Source organism: Puma concolor, chromosome D4 (genome assembly GCF_028749965.1).
Source record: "Puma concolor isolate L17-30 chromosome D4, mPumCon1.1.hap2, whole genome shotgun sequence".
NCBI classification, from domain to species: Eukaryota; Metazoa; Chordata; class Mammalia; order Carnivora; family Felidae; genus Puma; species Puma concolor.
The window spans coordinates 44,735,710-44,758,963 of NC_141679.1; the positions used below are offsets into that span (position 1 = coordinate 44,735,710).

Sequence of the window (23,254 nt, forward strand, 5' to 3'; positions counted from 1 at the left end):
AAAAAAACAACAACAAAAAAAACTACTGGGGAGACAGAGCCGACAGGGCCCTCTGGAGTAGCAAATGTTTATTAACTAATCATTTTCTCCTCTCTTTTTCCTCTCCCTCGTCAAGAGGCCCTTGTGGCAGTGCATGAGGACTGTGGTAGACTGCATAAGTGGCCATGACACTTTACAACTCTTTTCAAGAGGTGAGGTCTCGGGGTGCCTGGGTGGCTCAGTTGGTTAAGTGTCCAACTCTTAATTTCGGCTCAGGTCATTATCTCATGGTTCGTGAGTTCGAGCCCCGCATCGGGTTCTGCACTGAAGGCGTGGAATCTGCTTGGGATTCTTTCCCTCTCTGTCTCCCTCTCTTCTCTGCCCCTCCCCCACTCTCCCTCTCTCAAAATAAATAAACTAAAAAAAAGAAAAAAAAAAAAGAGGTGAGGGCTATCTTCCCATCCTCTGAATCTGGGCTGGCCTTGATTTTCTCTGACCAAAAAATGTGATAGAAATGACAGCATGCAGATTCCAAACTAGATCTCAAGAGAACTTTGCAGCTTTCATTCTTGCTGCCCTTGGAACTTGGCCATCATGTGAATCAGCTCTGGTTAGCTTACTTAAAGATAAGATACCATGTAGTGCAGAGATGAGCTTTTGTAGCTGAGATACTCCTATACCAACAAGCCCTGAGTCATATAAGTGAGTAGGACTGTCCAGTTGAGCTCAGATCAAATGGTCAGTTCTCAGAATTCTGGACTAAAAAACTGCTTATTTTTTTAAGCCATTAAGTTTTGGGGTGGTGTGTTACACAGCAGTTGCTAACTGATACAAGATCAAGATCAAACTTAATGAAACTCTTCTGTGCTAAGCATGATCAAGAAGCTACTTCCTGGCTTTTGTATTAACTGGCATGGTTTCTTTGATTTGGCATTTTGTATATGCAAAGGATGACCATATAATTCATCTTCTAAACCAGCAGGCTTGGGGATTAAAGGAACAATTCTGGGCAAACTGGGATGTATGGTCCCCTTAAATTTGCAACACTGGCGGTGCCTAGGGGGCCTCAATAAGTTAAGCATCCAACTCTGGCTCAGGTCATGATCTCGCGGTTCACAAGTTCGAGCCCCACATCTGGTTCTGTACTGACAGCTCAGAGCTTGGAATCTGCTTCAGGTTCTGTGTGTCTCTCTCTCTGCTCGTTCCTTGCTTGCACTCTGTCTCTCTCTCAAAAATAAACATTAAACAAAATTTATAATACTGTATTGATGGTTATATCTTTACGCTTTCCTTAATCACAGAATGTCATGGTTGGCAGAGAATCTAAAGATCTTCCACCCTTTTATTTCACAGAGGAGGAGAAGTGAGGTCCAAAGTTGAGATGTGACTTCCCCAAGCTTGTGTATCTCATGAGGTATGTGGGGAAAAAAACCCCACTGTAGTCAGTATGGTAGAATGAGAACAATATTAAGTCAGGAGACTCCAGTTTGAATATAGCTCCTGTCGCTGATAGAGCTGTGCATTTGTCCTCTGTAGTTATATGCCTTGTTTCTGCTACTTAGTTTAGAAGTCCGTAAACATAGGAATTGTGAATTCTGTGTCTTTTTATCTCTTAGGGCACAAGCTTGATGCTTGGTATACAATAGTAACTCAATAAATATTTGCTGAGGAAATTTAAAAACACCCAAATGCTTCACCTCAGAGTCACATTTTTGCTTGGGAAAGCACACAGCATATGTAGAAAATGAGGAAAAAGTCCGGTCCATCCCGGGGATGGCGCTTGAGGTTGCAAGGAGCAAAAGCCCCATTGGCTATTGGGCCCCAGAGGCTGGCTCTCAAGGTGTGTGCGCAGTGAACGACCGGTCCATGGTTGTACAAAGGAAAGCATCACGTACAGCTGCATCTTCCTGCTTTGCACCCAACAGGATTATAGCATCAGCCAAAGAAGTTGTCATCCAGGTAACTACTGCCATGGTGGGGTCCTGTGTGTTTTCCAGGAGTCGCTGGTTCAGAGCTCTGATCTTCTCTAACCGCTTCCTTGTCCTTTGAGCTCCCATCACAGAGAGGATGGCCATTTTGCCAGCCCTTGCTCTAGGAGTCCCACCCAACCCGAGAGCCCAGGCCTTGATGGCTGGCACCTTCCTCCCATGCCTGCACGTTTCCCTGACTGCTCCAGTGCTCGTGTGCTGACACTCCCTTAGCAGCCAGCCAGCCCCCTCGGCTTGGGGTCACACCATACTAGACGTACAAAGGAGAACATTTAGGAAACTGTGTCTGTCTCTCTGATTTTCCTCCCCGGGGCTGTGCAAGAGCACTGGCCCAAACAACAGAGCAATGGAAAGAGAAAGAGAGAGAGAGAGAGAGTGCAAGAGAGCACATGTGAGCACACACATCTTGGAAATGTCAATGTGATGGGAGCCAAGAAGAAACTCCACACATTCTAGCTATTTGGCCGTAGGTTTCCAGGATCCGAGCCTCTGCACAGAGCAGATGTTCTACACTCGCGTTGCAAATAAAGAAACCTAAATATTGCTTTCAGTAAGCCACACCTATTACATGCATCCTTTACTGGGAAAGCCTCTAATGTTGGGAGTCCTTCCATGAGGGGGTCCTTTCCTGGCCTGTCCTTGATAAGACACTGGCTCTCTCCTGGGCTGGATTATTTATAGGCCAGGCCAACGGGACAGGATTTTTGTTCTGTCTTTTTCAAGTGCGGAAAGTGGGATCACCGTGGGGCTCTTAAGACTTACGCTCCACTGTGCTGTACGTTACCACACCATCCTATTCTAAGTGCTTTCAGAAATGATGTTCTCAGATTTCCACTTTCTGGTATCATGAAATATGAGGGGGACCCCAGGCTGTGTGGTCACACAGACCTGGGTCTGAATCTCAGCTCCATCTGCTAGGAAGTGTTTAGGCATGAGTTAGTTAACTTCTTAGTGCCCAAGATTCTTTCTACTTATGCCAGTAATATGTAATATTATATACAATAAATATAAATAAAATTAACAAATAAGTGTGTGTGTGTGTGTGTGTGTGTGTGTATACACACCTTCCTACACTAGCTGTTTCCTGAGATTCCACAATATAGCTTATTGAAATACCTAGGGCAGTGTCTGATACATAGTAGGCACATACCTTTGTTGAATGACGTGTGTACGGCCGTAATAAAAAGTATAGCTACTTCTTCAGGTGCCCGGGTGGCTCAGTCAGCTGAGCGTCTGACTCTTGATTTCAGCTCAGGTCATGATCCCAGGGTTGGGGGATTGAGGCCAGCGTCAGGCTCACACTGGGCATGGAGCCTGCTTAAGATTCTCTCTCTCTCTCTCTCTCTCTCTCTCTCTCTCTCTCTCTCCCCCAGCCCCTCTCCTCTGCTCGCTCTCTCTCTAGAAAAAAAAAAAGTACAGCTAGTTCTTATCATTTAGTTCCTTTACCCTTTGGGGCCCTGGCCCAAGAATCCAATTTAATAGTAGGAGAAGTCTCTTTCTGATTTGATCTACATTTAGATTGTATTTTGCTGATCATAAGATGGTATTGTGTTCAATACACCTGGCACATAATAACGGTAGAAAATAATATTGCAGTAATGATAACAATACAGGATGGAGAAGATCAGACATGTAGGCATTTATGCAACATGAATGCATTTGTTCAAATTATTTTTGAATTGAATGAATAATCCATGCACACACTCAACAAAAGGTGAGTTCCCCTCCTGCCTCGAACCTTCATTTCCTCCTCTCAGAGACAATCACAACGGTGGTTTTAAAACATGGCTGCAGATTCTCTGACACTCCTCCCACCAAGGGTGTCATATGCTATATGACAATGATATATTCTAAGTAAACATTTTGTCTCCTCCCCTTTAACCAACACAATCAATGACTGCTTTGACCCATAGAATATAGTAGGAATGACTCTCTGTGACTTCTGAGACTAGGTCATCAGAGACCACACAGCTTCTGCTTTCTGCTGTTGGGACAATCCTTCTTGGAGCCCTGATCTCTCATCTAACACATCTGACTATCATGAGGTCACCATGGTGTGAAGAAGCCCAAGTCACGTGGAGAAGCCACATTTAGGTTCTCCCATAGACCACTGCAGCTGAGCCCAGCCCTTCAATCCTCTCTGCCTAGGGACCAGAAACATCAGCCAAGAAACTTCCAGATGAGTCCATCTCACAGCCATTCAAGTCTTCCCATCTGAAGCCCCAAACGTGGAGCAGAGACATGCCATCTCCAGTGCACCCTATTTCAACTCCTGGTCTGCAGGATCCACAAGCAGAATAAACCACTAAGTTTTAGGGTGGTTTGTTACATAAATTCGATAACTTGAGCAATCACTCTTATTGTGCCTCTGTCTGCAGAAATTTTAGACATATATAAGCATACACGTGTATATATGTCACCCCTCCTTTCCCTTTTAAGGCAAATAGAAGCAGACTATCACACTGCTATGTACCGTGCTTTTCACAAGGAGTTGGTGAAACAAACGGTGCTTTACTCACAGGTTTGCGGACGTCAGGCAAGGTGATCCAGAGAGGAAACACTATGGGTAAAACAATTAGGAATGTGACTTGCTTGCGGGGGTTGGTAGGCCAGGCCAGGCTGAGAGGCTGGTCCTCCTCTTCACCCGTCTCTGTGGTCTGTTGTAGAAAAACGGACATGAAAGAAGAAACAAATAAAAAAGACGACAACGTCCACAGGCCACAAGAGCCCAGGGACAAACAATACATTGCACAGCCATGGGAACTTAGGAACTTCCTTTTCTCTCCCTGAACGCTCCTCAGCTTCTCACTTAAGTGAACTGATCATTCAACTGCAGTGGGTGACATCTACGATCCATGAACTTTGTACGAGAAACCGTATCTGTAGAGCAAAAGACCCCCAATGCCCACCTTCTCCTCTTTCCCTTCTCCCTGAAGACAAAGCTATAGGTTTCATTATGGGAATCCTTGGGAAGGATTTTTTTAATTAAAAATTAAACAAAAATTACACATATATATCTTTTTTACTAACAAATTTATGCATTTTTAGAGCGGTGATTTTGAGCAGGCAAATGAAAGTAACTGTAGAAACAATTCAGTAACAATACTCAACTCCCTTCTCAGGCCCTGGAATAGTCAAGCTCATGGATTACTGTGTGGTGGTGAATTTTTAATCTGCACAATTATCTTGTTAAATTCTAAACCATTTTACTTCCAGCCAAAGGCTTATTATACAAACATATGTCCCGTTCTCAGAGAAACAGACTATGGGAGTAGAGTAAGACACTGAACCCGTGAGTGTCAGCTGCACAGGACCTCAGAGTCAGGGCTCAACTTCAGAGTTTCTGACTTGGCAGCAAGTGGCCAAGGTTTTATGTGCCACCTGCTGAAGTCAGCAGCTTCTGAGGTCCCAGAGCTAGAAGAGACAGAAGGTGGCTCCGGGCCTGGCAGGCTGACCATCAGCCTGTCAGATGGGCCCTCCGAGCCTTCAAAACAGCACTGCAGACAGTATTAATCACTCCCTTCCCTGCTTGTTTAAAAATAAAAGTGCAGCAGGACGATCAAGCATCAGATCTAAAAATATCAACAGGAACTTTTCCACGGATGCTTCCTTTTGAGACCATATAAATAACCCGCACAGGCTTCGTGAAGCTCCTGCCCCCCGTGGCTCTTGCTTCCAGCAGTGTGCACTATTTCCAGCAGCAGCACTGACCCCTCAGCACCCCTCTCCCTAGGAGCTGGCAGGCTTGGGCCAGTTGCATCGGGGAAAAGGACTCACCCAGACGCAGGGCTGGGCATGTGGCCCGACACATTGCGATGTTATGTTTATTTCTAATTTAAACCCTAGTACTGCCAAAAGGATTTGTAGTGGTGTATACAATCACCCACCTCTCTCTCCAAGAGTTAAAATTAAAAAATATATATATATATATATTTTTACATAAAAAATATATAAAAGGAATCTTAAGCCATACTGAAAAAAAGTTGGTAATAACAGGCTCTTTCTCTTTGGGCATATGTCCTTGGCAGTGGGTAAAAGAATTTATAAACAGCAAATATGAGGGAATTAAGAGGATTAGGTAAGAAGGAAGAATTTGGAAGTTGGCACAGTTTGTTTTGGTCATCTGGATCCTCATTAAATATACTTCCCATGCTCTCCATCCCTTTGCTATATGTAAGACGTTGGAAAAGAAGAAGGATAAAAACAACAATCTATGCTTCTACGTTAGGGAACTAGAAAAAGGAGAGCAAGTTAAACCCAAAGTAAGCAGAAGAAAATAAATAATAAAAATGTTGGAGAAGAAGTCAATGAAATTGACAAGAAGGGAGTCGATAAAGTCAACAAGACCAAAAGCTGATTCCTTTGCTTTGCAATTCATGTGGGTCCATCCACTGCTTTCTTTTCTTCATCCTGATGGAATCTTGGGCATACGGTCTCTAATTCCTCTTCTGAGACAACTCTGTGTCCTCCCAGCAGATATAGCAGATGTAGAGAATATCATTCCCCATTGAGATCCCCAGCCTCCCAAGATGTCAGCTGGATACATGAATAATCTCTCTGTGATGAGGCCAGTGAGGATTTAGGAGACAAGTGCATTTTAACTGTTCTGTCCCAGATATGATTTTTCTTGTTGAACCCAAATGAATGACTTTCCCCTCCCCACCCAGTAGATGTCTCAGAAATGGGGAGGGATCATGGGACAGTTGAAGCATTGCATCATTCCTAGTAAGTATCTCATCTCATACCAGATGGGTGGTTTTATTCCGGCAGAGGATTCCAGCACTTCCCAGAAGACCCATCGAGCTGATGTGATGTGTTCATCAAGGCTCCTCCCCCTTCCAGGACTGACACTCCCCACCCCCCCCCGTCCCATCTCACACTGCCATCTGCAATCTAGCAGCTTCTCTCTAAACTCTAAGCTAACCTTTTTCTGAGAAAAAAACAAAAGCAACTCTTTATGACTCATATCATTTTAATGACACCAACAGATGGTGACATTTCATCAATAACCCTTCTGCTTATAACCTACGGATTAGCTCCTTTCTCCATCTGCCAAAGTCACCAGGCAGGCAGTGCCACTAGCAAATAGCAGAAAATAATTGTCTGTTTAGATGCATAAGCTCTAAACACACTACTGTCCAATGCAAACAATTAGCTGTATTGTACAGCTTCCAAAAGCTGCATTTGAGGTGGCGTTGCTAGGACAGAAATGAGCAAAGAGAAGAGCTTGGGTCTCAGGCCAAACAAACAGTGCTCTTCATGCAGAATCAATAGCCTCTTGGGGGAATGGGTCCTGCTACAGAGTATAGGAACCCAGGACCTTGGGGTGGATTTGAGAGGTGTCCCGGGAGCGAGGCTGTCAGTATATTTCGGGGGAAAATTCTCACTGTCTTCCTGCCAAGTGCAATCTCACTCTGGTTCAATGGGTGACAGCTTGCAAGCTGGTTAGAAAAGTGGAAAAAAAATACCATTCCAAGTCTGGGGCCAGTTTTGCCTTTGCCCAAGCTGGGGCTGCTGGCATGTTCATTAGTCTCAGTCCTGGGGAGAAGCCACTGAAGTCAGTGCACTAAGTTTTCAATTCCTCCTAGAGCTATGGCATCTTGGATTTGACCTTGTAGCAACCCACCCTAACCTCATAAAGCTTCTGTGGAGTGTCCACAGAAAGCAGAACAGTGAAAAGTGATCCAGAAAAAATTCAAATGACTTTTGATATAAGGGCTGAAACTAGTTTGATACGTGCTGGGGTCTTTGCAGAAGCCCTAGAATTGTGTGAAAGCAGGGCCAGCGATCATTGCTTTGGGGCTTTATAATTTCTGATACGGAGAATCTGAGACTAAAACACCCGACTTTAAGGTCCCACGTAATATGGGCTGGTGGTCAGACCACGAAGGGACCAGTTGCAGCCTGGGGGGAAGAGCAGGTTGTGGAGCCAGGAATCCTGGTGTCCAGTCTCTGCTCCTGCTGTGATTTCTTGGGCCGTGACGGCCATCCTTTGCAGGTATTCACCGAGTGCCTTTGGGTGTGAGCTAGTGCAGTAGGCTCTAACTCTCTGGGTTTATTTTTGTTTTGTTTAAAAAAAATTTTTTTTAAATGTTTATTTTTGAGAGAGAAAGACAGAGCATGAGTGGGGTAGGGGCAGAGAGGGAGACACAGAATCCGAAGCAGGCTCCAGGCTCTGAGCTGTCAGCACGGAGCCCGACGTGGGGCTTGAACTTATGAACCAGCTGACCCGGGCTTGAACTCATGAACCGCGAGGTCATGACCTGAGCCGAAGTCAGACGCTTGACCGACTGAGCGACCCATGCGCCCTGCTAACTCAGTTTTAAGGACGCTTGGATTTTTGAGGAGACAGAACAAATGGCTCCAGAGAACTTAGTCTTTATCCTGCTACAAGGATGCCGGCAGAATACGTGGCAAGAGCCTGTTAACAGACTGAACTGTGCCCTCCCCCAAATTCATGTTTAAACTTACCTAACCCTCAATACCTCAGAATATGGCTGTTTGGAGAAAGGGCCCTTAAGTTAAAATGAAGCCATTAGGATGGGTCCTTATAACGTGTCCTTATAAGAGGAGATTAGGATACACAGAGATACATCAGAGGTTTGTGTGCACAGAGGAAGAGACCGTGTGAGAACACAGTGAAGACAGCCATCTGCAAGTCAAGGAGAGAGGCCTCAGAGGAAAACAACCCTGCCAGCACCTTGATCTTGGCCTTCCAGCATCCAAATTGTGAGGAATAAATTTCTGTTGTTTAAGCCATCCAGTCCATGGTTAGAGCAGCCCTAGAAAGCTAATATACTGGCCATCTGCATTAGCGATAGAAAGCCCACTTTCACGTAGACCTAGAACAAAGACTCTCTATATAGCCTCTGTTGCAATGAGATGTGGCCATGTGATTAGGTTCTGGCCAATGGGAGGTGACGGAAAGAATTCTCTGCAACCTTGGGATGTATCTTTAAAGGCTGCAGATGCGTCCTTCATCACTCCTTTCTCCTTCCCACTGGCTGGAATGGGAACATTTTGGGCAGAGCTGTAAGAGTCATCTTGGATGATGAAATGGAGAAAAAATATAAAAGGATCTGAGTTCCTGATGTCCCTTGAGAGCTAGCTGTTCTAGCCCTGGGCTGCCTATATTGACTTGAGACAGACAGAAAATTCTATCTTACTCAAGCCACTGTTGTTTTGGGTTTGCGGTTGCTCACAGTGGAACCTTACCCTGACTAATCCAATGTCCTCTTTATGAGGAATCAAGGAAGAAAAATATCTTCCCCATCTCAGCACTAGAAAAAGTCATGCTTCTTTTGAGAATCTTTGAAGAATCTTAGAAATACTGTGAATCAGGTAAATTACTATTTTTTCGCCCTTGGTTTTCACTGAGGAATTCAGAGCCAAATTTGTAACCTCCACCTACCAAACACACCTCTGGGGTCTGTCTCGCTTACTCCAATCCTATTCTTTCCTTTTTCCTTTACAGCCTATGTTGAACTGTCTCAAAATTCATCATTTTATCCTTTTTCCTCAGAAGTATTTTTTGCAAGCAGCCTTGAATCTTTGCAAAACAAGGTAGGGCAGACTCAAAACTACAAGTCCTCGGTGGTTGGATGGAATTATTCGGATAACTTTGTGTATGTGTGTGTGTGTGTGTGTGTGTGTGCGTGAGGGAGGGAGAGAGAGTGTGTTATCCTAAGTGACAAGTGGACAATCACCTTGTGTGATTTATTTATCAATACTAAAGGTTGGATCCTGGGGGGGTCTGGCCATCAGAATATTTACAGGTAGAAGAGAGTACTTCCAGAGGTCAGTTAGTATCTACTGGGAGGTCTCTGGAGCAATCAACTTATTTTTATTTTTATTTTTCGAATGGGTGGGAGAATAGCAAAAGCCTCTCCATTTGTGGCCCACTATCATGAGGACCTAGTTAGCTTCTTTGCATGTGTATCTTATATTATTTCTACTTGTGCCTGGTAGGGATGGTTTGCCCCAGAAAAGGCATCAGGTCTCCAGTGGAGGGGTCTGAGCTGGATTCACCAGCCCAGAGGTTGCTTCCACAGCCAGAAAAATATTTCCTGGGAGCAACCCAATTTCTTATTCTTGCCTGTGAAGGGCATTGTACAAGATTTCAGTGTGAAGGTGAGTCTGTTTTAATGCAATCTCTTCTATCAGAGAATTAAAATGAAAACCCAGGAGGCATCTGAATATAGGCCATCTTCAAGTTCAGTTTTATTGATTGCTAATAACATCTTATTTCCAGTTCACAAGGAGCAATCTCAGAGGATTGCCCGAATCTGCCTAGATTTCAGCTCATTTGGGGTTTGATTCAGGTTGGAAGTGAAGTTCTCCCTCTCCCCTACAGAAGGACAATGCACTTCAGCACTTGGGAGTGCCATTTCTTTTCACTGGGGAGCCCCTTCAGTGTGGCATGATGCTGGATAGAATAAAAGGCCAGTACTCAAATAGCCATGAGGAATATAACTCATTTACTCTAAAGCATTGGGCCATGGTCAAGTTGGGTGAAAGTAAAGATTTTAAGTGATCTGTATTTCTACTTAAAAAGACTGGTCCTTAATACAGTTGTTGTTGCTGTTTCTATAATTTATAACTGTAGAAAAAAGAGTTTATATCTCCATGTTGGTCAGCCATAAGGATGCCCACATGAATGACCAAATGGGGCAAAGCTCACCAAAAGAATGTGATGCATGCTAGGAACTTTTTATAGGACCCAGAGGGGCTGAGAGTGGGAATAGAGATCCATAAAAACACTTGCTAAGCCTAAGAAGTGAGGTTGGGTGGGTGCATTGAGAATATTAAAAATATCACACTCAACAAAGCTTTAAAAAAGGTACTAACACAGGTTAATGTCTAGACTACGTGGGAGGCATTCATCTATAGACTGTGGATAGGAACTCTCAGGCAACTGCAGGATGGATGCACAGTGTCTGGTAGAGACCTGGGGATTAATGCACATTAATCCTTTTCCCTTTGGCCATTAATCTCATCTCTGTGACTAACTAGCCATGTGACCTTAGGCAAATGAATGGAAATGCTGGGATAGCCAAAGAACATATACTACATGGGACCCATAAGTACATGGGTACCAAGTCCCGGTACACCTCACTGCATCTTAGGACCCAGCAGCCCTTAAAATCCATGTCGTTCTGAGGCAGAACTTCTTTGTCTCCTGCAATGCTTTGCTGTGGGATCACTTTCTTGACCAAGAAGTTTTGTCATTCGGTTCATTATACAGACACTGATAGATCATGAAAGACAAGCCACAACCATAGACCTCTGCAATCATCTAGAATAGGAGCTCTAGGCCCCAAGAGAAGGAGCCCCCAAGGTTCAGAGCTGAAGGGCCTTGGTACATGGAGACCGCCCCCCCCCCCCCCCCCCCCCCCGCTGCATTTAAAGGATGACGGCCCTAAGATGAAGTCAGGCCCAAGTGACCTTCCACTTCATTCCTAGCCAGAATTTCTTTCCCCATTTCACACTGCTTCCCTTCCTCACTCCTAAAAAAATAGGTTTACTAAATAAAAAATGAATGTGCTTTATGCCCAACGACACCAGCTTTATTTGTAATAAATTTGACCTATTAAGCCAAAAATGCTAGCTATAGAAAACATAAGCATTTAATTGACATAGTTTTGCTTAATTTTCTTGAGCCTAGAACTAATTTCTGGTGGTTTGGATGGGCTGCGTTTCTTGGAAAAGGTGATCAGAAACACCTGTTCTCAGTTGCATTCTCTTCCTGTTCTCCGAGGCTGCTGTGGACTGAATGTTTGTGTACCTCTGAAATTCATGTTGAAGTCCTACCCTTCTTTGTGATGGTATTAGAGTGTGAGGCCTTAGGGAGGTAATGAGGATTAATGTTCTTAGAAAGGAACCCCTGGAGAGCTAGCTTGCCCCTTCCACCATGTGAGGACACAGTAAATAAAATGGCCGTTTATGAACCAGGAAGTGGATTCCATCACCTGTCACTTGATCTTGGACTTCTCAGCCTCCAGAACTGTCAGAAACACATTTCTGTTGTTTCTAAGCTTTCCATTCTCTGGCATTCTTGTTACAGCATCCAGGGCAACTTGAAGGGGAAATAAAGAGCAGATTTGGAAGTCTGTGGATAGGAGGGGCCACTGTGATGCCTTCCTCCCTCCTCTATCTCTGTGGGTGAGACCTCCAAGGTACCAGGTACAAATTTAAACATGGGGGCGCCTGGATGGCTCAGTTGGTTAAGCGTCCGAGTTCAGCTCAGGTCATGATCTCGCAGTTTGTGAGTTTGAGCCTTGCATCGGGCTCTGCGGTGACAGCTCAGAGCCTGGAGCCTGCTTTGGATTCTGTGTCTCCCTCTCTCTCTTGCCCCTCCCCCACTCTCAGTCTGTGTCTCTCTCTCTCAAAAATAAACAAACATTGGGGCGCCTGGGTGGCGCAGTCGGTTAAGCGTCCGACTTCAGCCAGGTCACGATCTCGCGGTCTGTGAGTTCGAGCCCCGCGTCGGGCTCTGGGCTGATGGCCCAGAGCCTGGAGCCTGTTTCCGATTCTGTGTCTCCCTCTCTCTCTGCCCCTCCCCCGTTCATGCTCGGTCTCTCTCTGTCCCAAAAAAATAAATAAACGTTGAAAAAAAAATTAAAAAAAAATAAACAAACATTAAAATTTAAATAAATAAATAAATAAATAAATAAGAAATGTGAGGCTGACATCAATGGATGCCAGGACTTCAAATGCAGGTGCAGAAGAAAGACTTACGCTTCAGCATCTCTGCCCAAGGAGAAAGTACTGAAATTTCACCCAGGCTTCCCATGGGAGGAAGGGACAAGCAAGCTCACGGATGGGCAAAATGAGGGCTTGAGATTTTATATGCATTTCATCGCTCGATGTCACCCCCGATTCCCATAACTGTGGCTAATCTTGTGCTAGATACTTCTAAAATGAATATCCAGGGGACATTGTAGAAGACGGATGAAGCCCTTTACAACAATAAACTTTCCTGAGGCTAACTTTAGCAAGAACTGAAGTAGGAGGTGGGTTATTTCCAGACGCCAGCTTCCAGTGCTCAAAGGCCAGCAGAAGAATCTCAGGGGCAGAGCATGCACAACAAAAGGGCACTGGCTTTAAACGGGAACTGTCTGGTTTGCCTCCTACTTCCATCCTCTTTCATTGTTGAAGCATTAAAAATACTCTCTTTGGCAAAGATGGCATGTTTTACTCTTCCAATTAGGTTTCCTTGGGAACTGGTGACAAGGTGCGTGTGCCTGTCCAGTGCGTGTGGGGGAGGCTCCTAGGAGGAGAAGAATTTTGAAAGGGCCTTTACCTAGTGAAGGAAATTGCTGGAGAAGGGATTAATAGGTAAAGAAGACCCACTTCTGCTCCAGAACATGCTTTTACAACATTATCGCTGTTCTAAAATTAACTGAGATCATTATGAAAGTTACCTAAAACAGTGGTTGGCATACAGTAAACACTCAATAAATGTTGGTTATTATTATTACTCTTAATAAATGCTTAGGAAAATAATTTCTTCAAAGGCATCTAGGAGAAAGAAGTTTGACTAAGGGAGTTATGATACTTCCAGCAATAAAATTCTATAAATCGATTATTAGACGTGAAAGTCAAATAATTTTGTTCCTCCAGCTATGCATTCATCCAACATTTATTGAGTGTTCATTGACTGTAGTGATGTCAACAATCGAATCTATTTTCCTGTTAGGTAAGATGAATGAATAGAAGGCCCTTATAAACAGGATGAAAGGGAAAATTCCACAGCTCTACAGAGAAAATGTGATTTTATTTTAGTAGGTAGGCTGTAAGTAGACTTTCTATCAGAAACAAAGCTTCCAAGCAGATGGCAAGACTCATAATATTGTGACACCTTGATTCTGTGTTTTGTGAAGAGCTAAAAACAATAGCAGAGTTGGAACTCTCAAAGGTAAAATTGCCAAAAATGCAGTCACATTTTAATACAGTGAAAGTCTTTGAAATCAACAACTATTGGGCAAGTAGAAGGTGCCTCCCAAGAAATGTTCTATGGAGTGTGTTCCATTTTGTAAGCTCAAATCATACCAGTGCTTTGCAAAGGCAATCTATTAAAAAATGATATATTTAAAAAAGATAAATCCTCCCCTATAGTTAGTGTATTAGTCTGCTTTGGTGCCATAACAAAATGCCATAGCCTAGGTAGGCGAAATAGAAATAGAAATAGAAATTTATTATAAACTCCCACCCATAAATACCAGCTGGCTCAGGGACAGTAAGGGATTCTCATCTCCATTTCCCCCTAAATTCATTGGTCAATTAGTGCGGTCAGCATACCAGGGGCCTTCATTGTATCTATTACAGAAACAGAACATCATGCTTGAAATAGGCATATTAAAAAGATCGACCTATAAAAATATTTACTACTGGGTTGTGGATCATTTTGGTTTCATAGACCCAAAAATCTGTACTCAAAATCTCTAGGCGACACAAGAAAAAATAAATTTGGGGGATACCAGAGCCATAGCTCAGGCTTTGCCAAGTAAGGTGTGTTGTGAGTCATCTTGAAAGCAAAGTCAGAGTTCTGGGATGGGTCAGCTAAGGGCTCTATGGCTAAAGAAGACCTCACTTGCCATTTGCTAGATTTTCTCTTTGAAAAGGGAATGAAAACAGGAGAGTCTGGAAGAAAAAAAAAAAACGTTAGATCCCAGTGATGGAAAACCAGAGAGCTACATTTGGAAAAAACTTATTTACTCAACTCGAAGATGAGTCCTTACTGACTGTTAATAATGGACAGAATGTTTGTGTCCCTTCAAAATTCCTATGTTGAAGCCCTAACCCCCAGTGTTGCAGTATTTGGAGATAGGATCTTGAAGGAAATACTTAAGGCTACGTGAGGTTGAAAGAGTGGGCCCCTGATCTAACAGATTTAATGTCCTTGTAGGAAGAGACATCAGAGGGTCCCCCTGTCCCACCTAATGTGTACAAAGAAAGGCCGTATGAGGACGTAGGGAGGAGGCAGCCAGGAAGAGAGCCCTCGCCAGAAAGTGAGCTGGCCAGAACCTTGATCTTAGACTGAGAGCCTCCAGAACTGTGAGAAAATAAATTTCTATGCTTTAAGCCACCCAGTCTATGATAGTTTGTTATGGTAGCCCAAGCAGACTTAAACACACTGACCGTATGAATATTTATCTTTTCAAAATATCTCATTTTTGAATAGGTTTTTTTTTTTTTGGCTTTGAAATAAATCATTGTGCTCACCTGCTGTAATTTATTTTGAAATTACTTTTTTCACTCATTCTTTGAGTCTTTAAAATAATTTCTTTACTTTTGTTCTCTTAGTTTCTCAATGTCTTTGTAATATATATATATATATATATATATATATATATATATATATATATAATCTGTTTTTTATCTTCTATGTTTCTATCACTATCTTCTAAGAGATAAGTCAAAATGAGGTTAAGTCCAAAGCAGCTCTTTTTGGAAGGATGCACCATCTGAGACATTTGTGTTGCCTTCTGTGTGGACACCCTGAACCAACAGAGCTAACATTTAAGTAGCAAACAAATTTTTAAAAAGTGATAAATCTCTGCCCACCGAGTGGTAGGAAATAATTCATTCCCTTTCTAATACCATCATATAGTTTGTTTTACATAAAATGGAAAAATTAAAAAAACCCAACAATCCAAGAATCAAAAATTTAGCATATTATAAACAAGATAAGGTTTTACCCAGCAATGGCAACCTGAAAAAAACGTAATCTACATGACTTTGAATTGAAATCAAGGATTCAAAGTCTCTTGCTGTGAGTGATGAAGCTGTCCAGACCTCAGTTTTCCGAAAGCCAAGAGACCATTTTATTGCAATGTAAAATAGCATCTGAAGAGTCCGGCGAAATGCAATTGCTTTTCTTTGCTTTGCATTTTGCCCAAATAATTCTGAGGTGCAACTTACAGACAAGATGGATTTCTTTCTGTATTGCTGTTGTAAATCGTTTTTTTTTTTTTTTTTTTGTATAGTTTGCATGGGCTTCATAAATCTTGCCAATACAAATCATAAAAGATTTGTCAACATAAAAGCTACTAGAGAATCATAAAAAATAATTCAAAAATCCTTCTCATCATTTTATTATCAAATGGATTAGAAACACTCCTAGGAACAGTAATATTAATGTCAGTATTTTTTTCCAGGGAGGTAATAGAGTTTTTTTCCTTTTTATTAGTAGTCAGCCCTTAATGTGTTTTCTGTGAATGATTAATAGACATTCTTCAAACTCCTTCAGAAAGCACAATGACAAATGGTTTTATTAACAGTAAGATTCTCAGTGAATATATAATTCTTTGTCAATATTCAAATTTAGTCAGAAACCAGAGCCTGATCTTTATTTCATCTTAAAACGTGTTTGAAAGGCCTTTGAGTGCATCTTAAGCTATCGGTAAATATTGCTCAGGTCATCAGATATACAAACTGGACCTCAACTTTTCCTTAGGAAAATATATGTATAGATGGAAAAAAAAAATGTTATCATTTTCAGAAATGGTACGAGCTCCTGTGAGGCCTGTTAGCTAAGACACTATAATTTTTACTTTATTTTTAAATTATTTTATTTTATTGTTATTAAATTCTTCATTATGATTTATTTTATCTTTTAGAGAGAGAGCGAGTATGAGTGGAGGAGAAGGGGCAGAGGCAGAGAGAGAGAGAATCGTAAGCAGGCACGCAGAGCCTGATGGGGGGCTCGATTCCATGACCCTGGGAGCATGACTGGAGCCCACATCAAGAGTTGGACGCTCAACCCACTGAGCCCCCTGGGGGCCCCTAACTTTTACTTTTTCAAAAAATAGTTTGCATTGGGTTTTCTCTGATACTAATGAGTTTCTTTTCTAAGTCAATCATAGTTCTAACATGGTTTGGGCCTTGAAAAGTTCAGTTAGGTGGAGAAGCTTTGGATGTTCTTTTTCTCTCACTTTTGGGCCTTGGCATCTCCCCCTGGCACTGTCTCATGCTCTGGTGGCATCAGGCACAGAGACACATACCCGCTTCCCACCAAAGCCTCCATTTATTATTTTGTTATTTTATTATTTTTTTAATGTTTATTTTTGAGAGAGGGACAGAGAGAGAACACAAGCAGGGGAGGGGCAGAGAGGGAGGGACACAAAGAATCGGAAGCAGGCTCTAGGCTCTGAGCCCGACGCGGGGCTCGAATTCACAAACCACGAGATCATGACCTGAGTCGAAGTTGGACTCTTAACTGAGCCACGCAGGTGACCCAAAAGCCTCCATTTCTTGAGGGCCAGAATCCTCTTATTATGTTTCACTGTGTCCCAAGAGGTTGAATTATCTCATCAATATAGGGGGAAATTCTAGTCTAAAATTTTCAAAGTGGTGAACCTGCCGTTACACCTTAGTAACCGAGAAAAGATACTTGCTCTCTGAATAACGGGAAGGTTCGAGGTTCACAAACCCTCCGTTAAACCTCACTACTGCTGAGAACATAAACGTTTGCTAACCAAGGGTAATATTTTAGGAAGACATCATGGGGATTCTAGGTACCATCTGCTTGAATAATCTTGGAAATCCCTATCAGAGCTAACATTTCTGACCAAAATTTATCATGAAGTCTCCCAAAGGAGCTCCAATATCATAGAACAACAAAAACAACATGTAACAAACTGCACCTTCATAACGATGCCTGTGTTTTTTGTTTTTCGTTTTTTGTTTTTTTTTTTTGTTTTACCACCCTCAAAGATCCAAATTTAGCGGAGAGGAGATATTTTCATGCCATTTTCTCTTATTTTTTTAAGAGAAATCTAAAATCCCAGTCAGTCTCATCATCCTTCCCTCCTCATTCTTTACTTAGTCACATAATACAGAAACATTTTTATCAGCACTGTGAGGCTTTATGAAAGCAGACCTTGAAAACTCTCCTGAGTTTAGGTAAAGGCCAATGCTAGACTGGGGAGAAATAAATCAGGGCTGAGTTCCCGAAAGGAGAAAGGAAGGGCTGAACACAGTAAGGGGATATTTAAGTTTCCAGAAAGCAAGTAAGAAGAAAAGCATGCATTTTCCACATTCTCTTTTTATCTGTCTACATCTTCTTTTTCCAAGAATGTGATTTTCCTCTATAAAACTGTTTGCCCACTGGTGCATCTTCTGCACAACTTTTAACGAAAGCAAAGACGGTTTTGACTTTCTTAAGGACAGAGAGAAATCTTAGAGGCAAAACGAAATGAGAGCTGCAACATGTAAAAAACCATCTCACGATACCTGAGCACGTCAGACCCAATAAAAAAAAGTTAGAGTTTTAGATTTCGGAATCTAAGAAGTTGGCAAGCCATCCCCCCATGTCCCCCTTCCCTGTGGGTGTACATTTAAAGGGTCTGCTGTGTCACACCTTGAGGAGCATGACGCAGCAAGGAGGGCAGTTTCATGCAGCAAGCCTACCCTATGCCACGTCTAGGTTGGCAAAATTAAAATGTCAGAAAATGCCGGGTTCTGGGCGGGACAGACTGTTTCTTTGAATTGTCTTTCAAGCCTGGATACGTTCCCAACACCGAAAATTTGGAAGCTTGGTCAATTCCCCGTGGCAGCTCAAACCAGTTCTGTGTCAGCAGTCACTGGGAGAAGATAATTAGCGCTAAAAGCCGTTTAAAAGTCAAATGACTTCTGGGTTCCAGAGAATGTACGAACGAAGCAAAACACCTCCCGCAGAGGGGCTTCCTCTGTGAAAGAGACGGTTTTAAAATGTTCTTCATTGCCAGTGTAACGTCTGCACTGAAGACAGCTCTCAGAAGTGAGGTGTCAATGTAAAATTAGTTCACTTGTAAATAGGGATTTTTAAACAGCAGGTTAATTACACGAGACAGGCTAACCTCTCCGGAGAATACCGCAATGAGCACATGATGCATGGGGCTCATAATTTCCATTAATAAAGTCAGGATGCACACCTCGTTCCTCACGTAGCTTGGTAAGAATACAACTGGGAGAGAGAGGAAACGGACATAATAAAGGCACCGACTCGCTTCTGTGAAGCTGTGCTTTGGGGGGACCTGAGCCGTTTTCCCACCTTCATTCTGCTTGTGGAGTCGTGGCCTTAATTTACCCCATTTACCCGGAGTTCCCAGCCTGGCAGTCTCAGGATCATCTACACCTTCCTCTCTTGTTCACTTTCTGTGACCAGTTCTTCTCAATTCCACGACAGACACGGCTCTCAAATCCAGCCCCTGCCATCCACGCCACAGCCAAAACCTGGTCTAAGGCCTTGTCACCTGGGCTACGTAATACCAGTTTTTGAGTTATACTGAGTACTGCTAATAATGGCAAACACCCAGGCAGTGTTTTCTATGGGCCAAGAACTGTTCTAAGAGCATTCTATTCTCACAACAATGCTATGAAATAGGATTATGATCCTTCTTTCACATAGAAGGAAAATGGAGAACAGAGAGGTTAAGTAACTTGGCTAATGTCACAGAGCACTTAAGAGGCAGATCAGGGATTTGAATTCATGTGATCTGTCTCCATGGTCTCTCATCTCAAACCATTAAACCGATTCTGTTTTAATTTAACCCATTATTATTTTTATTATTGTTGCTTTTTTTTTTTTTTTTTTTGGAATAGGGAATACAGTTAACTGATTCAAAATTTAAAAGCTTCAGAAAGCTGCATACTGAAAAGACTCTGCCACGCTGGCTCCTCATCCTCCCTCCCAACCCCCGCCCCCAGGCCCTGGTTAAGAGGTAGTCAGCATGCCCAGTTTTTTCAACAGTGTCCCGAGAAAAAACTTATGTTCTTCTGTCCTTTTGTTCCCCCCTCATACAAATATACTTTACTGGATACGATTTGGCATTATGCCTTTTTCATTGAACATATATTGAAGATCATTCCGTATCAATACATGAAGGGCTTCCTCATTCTCTTTCTTTCTTTCTTTCTTTCTTTCTTTCTTTCTTTCTTTCTTTCTTTTGAAAGACTGCAGATGGTCTGGGGGGGGGGGCAAACTTTTCCTGTAAAGGGCCAGATAGTAAATATTTTAGGCTCTGTGGTCCATATGGTCTCTGTCACATATGCTGCTAGTGCTTTTTCAAAAAAAAAACCTTTAAAAATGCAAAAGCATTCTTATCTCATGGGTTGAATTAAAAAAGGCTGCAGGCCGGATTCAGCCACGGACCCTTGAACCAACAGACTCTTACCTTGCTGCCCTATATCCAATCTTCCCTAACTCTGGCCACTTCCCGACCACCCTGAGGGCACTGTCCTATCATACAAATCTGACACCGTCAGTGCTTCCTTTAAACCCTCTGTTGCTCCCCACTCCCGACAGGGTAAAGTCTAGAGTGCTTGGCGGTGCCTACGATACCCTTCACAATCCATGTATTTCTCCACACCTTCATGTCTACTGCACTGGTCCATGCCGCCATCAGCTCTGAGCCTCAACTCCTGCAGCGACCCCTTTACTCCACTATTGACATATGACCTTCTTGCCCCAAATCTACTCTTCTCACAGCAGTGCAGCCCCAGGGATTTCTTAGAAGTGCAGATCACATCTGGGAACCTCCAATGGTGTGTTGCTGCCCTAGAAGGAAGTCGACTTCCTTACCATGGTCTACAAGGTGAGCCAGCTCTGCCTGGCTCTCCTGTCCAACCTCATCACCACCATCCTCTTCCGCTCCCTCTGCTTCCCACTCACCAGCCACACCAGCACCCATGGGTGCTGATTCCTTGGCCGCCTCCTTGGAGTTCAGCCTCAGTTCAAATGCCACTTCCTTAGTGAGGTCCTCCCTTGTCTCCCAACCTACAAGGGAACCTCTACTAGTCCTCCATCACGTCACCATGTTTTATTTTTTTCATGGCCTTTATGGTCATCTATAAGTATGTCTTGGTTTGTATTTGTAAATTCTCTGGTGTGGGCATCCCCAGTACCCAGCACAGTGCCTGATACATATGAGGTGATACCTGAAAATTTTCTGATTGAACAGCTGAAGAGTTTCTGCCCAATTTACCTTTCCTAGTGGACCTCTCCTCACTCCTCACCTTGTACTTCAGTTCCCGGGTCCACCGGCTTTCTCACCAATCACTAAACATGAGCTTCCCTCTTCAGATTTTACACCTTTGCACTTGTTATCATCTCCTTCTCTGAGCAACAAACTTCCATGCACCCATCAATACAGTCAAATGTTACCTCCTCCATGAAGCTTTTACACTTTCCCTTGTTAGTGTCACCTTCTTCCTCCGGCAGGTTCCCAGAGCCCTCGGTACAGAGCTCCGTGATCACCCTGGGCTATAATTACTTACCACAAATGTTCACTTATTTATTATATCCTAAATGCCCCCAAACATTATATGTGTGTGTGTGTGTCTACATATGTTTATGTGTATGTGTGTGTTCATCTGTATCTATTTATATGTATTACATTTTCATTTTACCTAAATGAGTTCCTTCAGGGAAGGAACACCTTGGATGGGATTTATGTGGTAAGTACGGGCACGTAACAACATAAAGAGCAGCATTTAGCTCTGTGCTAAGCGCTTTACATACATTATCTTATGTAACTCTCCTAATAACCCAAACAAGGCTGGCACCATTATTATCTGTAACTTGTGGATGAGGTAACACGCTCCTGGTGAATCCCCCATCCTGCAGCCAGCTGGTGGGGTGGCCCTTTGGAGGTCTGCTTGCCCTTGAGGTGGTACACAAATCTGTCCTGTTTCCCTGCGTGACACCTGGGGGCACAGCTCTGCTCAGAGAGGGGTCAGATGGGGCTCTCTCTCTCTCCCCTATAGCAAGGTGCTTCCTCGTGGGGGTCACAGATGTCCCTCTGCCAGCCAGATGGAGAGGCACGATGGCTACGCTGCCCTCGGCACACCTGTGACCGTGCCATCCCCAAGGGCAGCCAGATGTCCTTGGGGCCTGCCTCCCACTGCCGCACGCTGCTTATCCATGTGGACGTAAGCTGCTCCGCTAGCTTACCCTTGAGCTAATGCGGAGGGACCACAGGGCTCTGGACAGAAGGGCGAGAGCCTAGAAGGCGGACGAGACAGGGCAGAAGGAGCTCCATTTCTTTATAATTTCTTTAGTTACTTCTTTTCCAGCTTTACTGAAGTGTAACCGACAGAAAAAAATGGTATCTATTTAAGGTGTATGACGTGGTCATTTGATATATGTATATCTTGTGAAAAGAGCAACAAAGGAAGTCATCGACAAAATGAAAGGCAATGTATGGAATGAGAGAAAATATTTGCAAGCCCTATATCTGATAAGGGGCTAATGGTATATTTTGGATATTAGAACCCCTACAACTCAATAGCAAAAAAAAAAAAGAACTGATTAAAAAATGGGCAAAGGACCCGAATTAGATATTTTTCCAAAGAACACATACAAATGACCAATAGGTACATGAAAAGGTGCCCAACATCTTTACCCTTTCCATTAAGTGAAGAGACTTTTCTTGCATATTCTTTCAGGGAATAAGGGCAACAGGCAAAATTAGCCGCCCTCCCCCCCCCCCCCCCCCGAAACAGGCTCCATTACAGAGTGTATCCTGGTATAAAGGAGGAGAGAATGCTGAAATAGATTTGTTGTAGTCTGCCTTCTATTTGTGGGCACTGTGTAACTTTTCAGCTCATTGCGAAAATTCTATCTAGAGAAGTAGGTCACAAACTTTAGAGCAGTGCTATTCAAAGTGTGGCCCTTGCACCAGCAGCAGCAGAATCACCAGGGGACTCGTTAGAATTGCAGACTCCGGGACCACTCCAGACCTGACAAATCACAAGCTGCATTTTAATATGATCCCCCAGGAGCTTTGTAAACACATCTGAGTTTGTGAACCGCTGATCTAGGGTGCCTGATTAAAATGTGAGTTGGGGCTCTCTGCCTTAGAAATTCTGATTCACTTGATGAGGATGAGAGCCAGAAATCTGGCAAGCATCATTTACTTCTGGGTGGTTCTGTTTACTTTTGTGAATCACTGGGGTCCAGAAGCAGTGCCGCGGGGTGGAATTTGTGCAGACGCTGTATTTAGACGGTCCTGAGATTGAATCTCAGCTCAACTACCCACCTATTAGCTAGGTAACACTGATTAACCAGTTCATCTTGTCAAGCCTTAGCTTCCTCAAGTGTAAAATGAAGACGGTAAAGGCCTATACCTTCAGCTGTGACGCTGAAAGGCCGTATCATATGTAAAGTGCCTAGTACCAAATCTGTGGTGGAATGGGCCAGAGTATTGGTTAATTTCCATTGCAAAGACAGGGAAGGTCAAAGAGGGTTAACTGAGGCATGATGGCTGTAGTTTCCCCGTTACTGAACCTTGATCTTAAAGACA

General features: G+C 43.2%; 1 protein-coding gene across 3 annotated transcripts in view; it reads right to left on the reverse strand.

Moving 5' to 3' along the window:
* Positions 1–23,254, reverse strand: part of SLC24A2 (solute carrier family 24 member 2) — a 253,342-nt gene that overhangs the window by 25,492 nt on the left and 204,596 nt on the right. For all 3 annotated transcript variants that reach the window (XM_086685390.1, XM_086685388.1, XM_086685389.1), the window contains one exon: positions 4,487–4,624. In XM_086685390.1, coding sequence (XP_086541516.1) covers positions 4,487–4,624 — 138 coding nt within the window. The remainder of the gene's footprint in view (positions 1–4,486; positions 4,625–23,254) is intronic.